Genomic DNA, 946 nt, shown 5'->3' with positions numbered 1-946 from the left:
CAGCAGCAGACTGGGCGGCAGCAGGACTGTCCACAGTAGGACGGGCGGCAGCAGGAAGCCTCGGCGTGGTGCAGCTGGCAGCAGGATGGGGTGTGCAGCTCACCACGCAGCAGGGGGGCAGGTAGGTGCCCTCCACACGGCAGTCTGGGCGGCACCACCTGATACGGGTGCTCACAGATCCACTGCTGCTCTCCTGGCCGTAGCCGATGCCACCACCAATGCCATAGCTGGTTCCGCAGGAGCTGGTCTGGCAGCAGCTTGGCTGGCAGCAGCTGGTCTCACAGCAGCTTGGCTGGCAGCAGCTGGTCTGGCAGCAGCTTGGCTGGCAGCAGCTGGAGCCACAGGTCCCACTGGTTGAGAAGCTGGGAAATCCACAGAAGCTGGTCTGGCAGCAGCTTGGCTGGCAGCAGCTGGTCTCACAGCAGCTTGGCTGGCAGGAGCTGGTCTCACAGCAGCTTGGCTGGCAGCAGCTGGAGCCACAGGTCCCACTGGTGGAGAAGCTGGGATATCCACAAAGGCTGGTCTGGCAGCAGGTCATGGTGTTGGGAATTGGGTTGAGAGGTTGCTTGGAGGAGTTTCTGAGTTTTGGTGGTGACTTCCACATTGGCCCTTTTATACATCTGAGCCAGCTGCTGTTTACAAAATTGTTAACATATTTTCTTTGTTTTTGTTTAAATTTGTTTCTCAGTGGATCTCTGATTGGCTTACGTTGAAGTACTTATGACACATTATGAGCAATAGTTTAGAAATTACTTTGTTTTATAGTTTCTTCCGGACTCCTCATATCAGTCCTTTGCTCTTTGGAATATGTTTGTGGTTTCCCATGTTCCAAGAGTCCTTCCATTTTAGTCCAAATGAATGCTCTCATTTTATATAATAGTTATTCCATGTGACAATCTATGCAGACCTCTAAGGCTAAGAGTAATAATTGTGGTGTTATATTTAT

At 51.9% G+C, this 946-nt stretch overlaps 1 protein-coding gene across 1 annotated transcript; it reads right to left on the bottom strand.

The window, feature by feature from the left end:
• Positions 1 to 7: 7 nt before the first annotated feature.
• On the bottom strand, positions 8 to 538 carry LOC108525638 (keratin-associated protein 1-5-like; the record flags this gene model as incomplete). Its single annotated transcript, XM_017866550.1, is given in 2 exon segments — positions 8 to 91; positions 94 to 538. Coding segments are annotated over 2 exon segments (529 nt in total), but the record flags the coding sequence as incomplete, so codon positions are not given.
• Positions 539 to 946: the final 408 nt, after the last annotated feature.

Source organism: Rhinopithecus bieti, unplaced genomic scaffold (genome assembly GCF_001698545.2).
Source record: "Rhinopithecus bieti isolate Rb0 unplaced genomic scaffold, ASM169854v2 scaffold_80642, whole genome shotgun sequence".
NCBI lineage: Eukaryota > Metazoa > Chordata > Mammalia > Primates > Cercopithecidae > Rhinopithecus > Rhinopithecus bieti.
The sequence above is the reverse complement of the archived record's forward strand: the minus strand, read 5'-3'. Positions and strand labels throughout refer to the sequence as shown.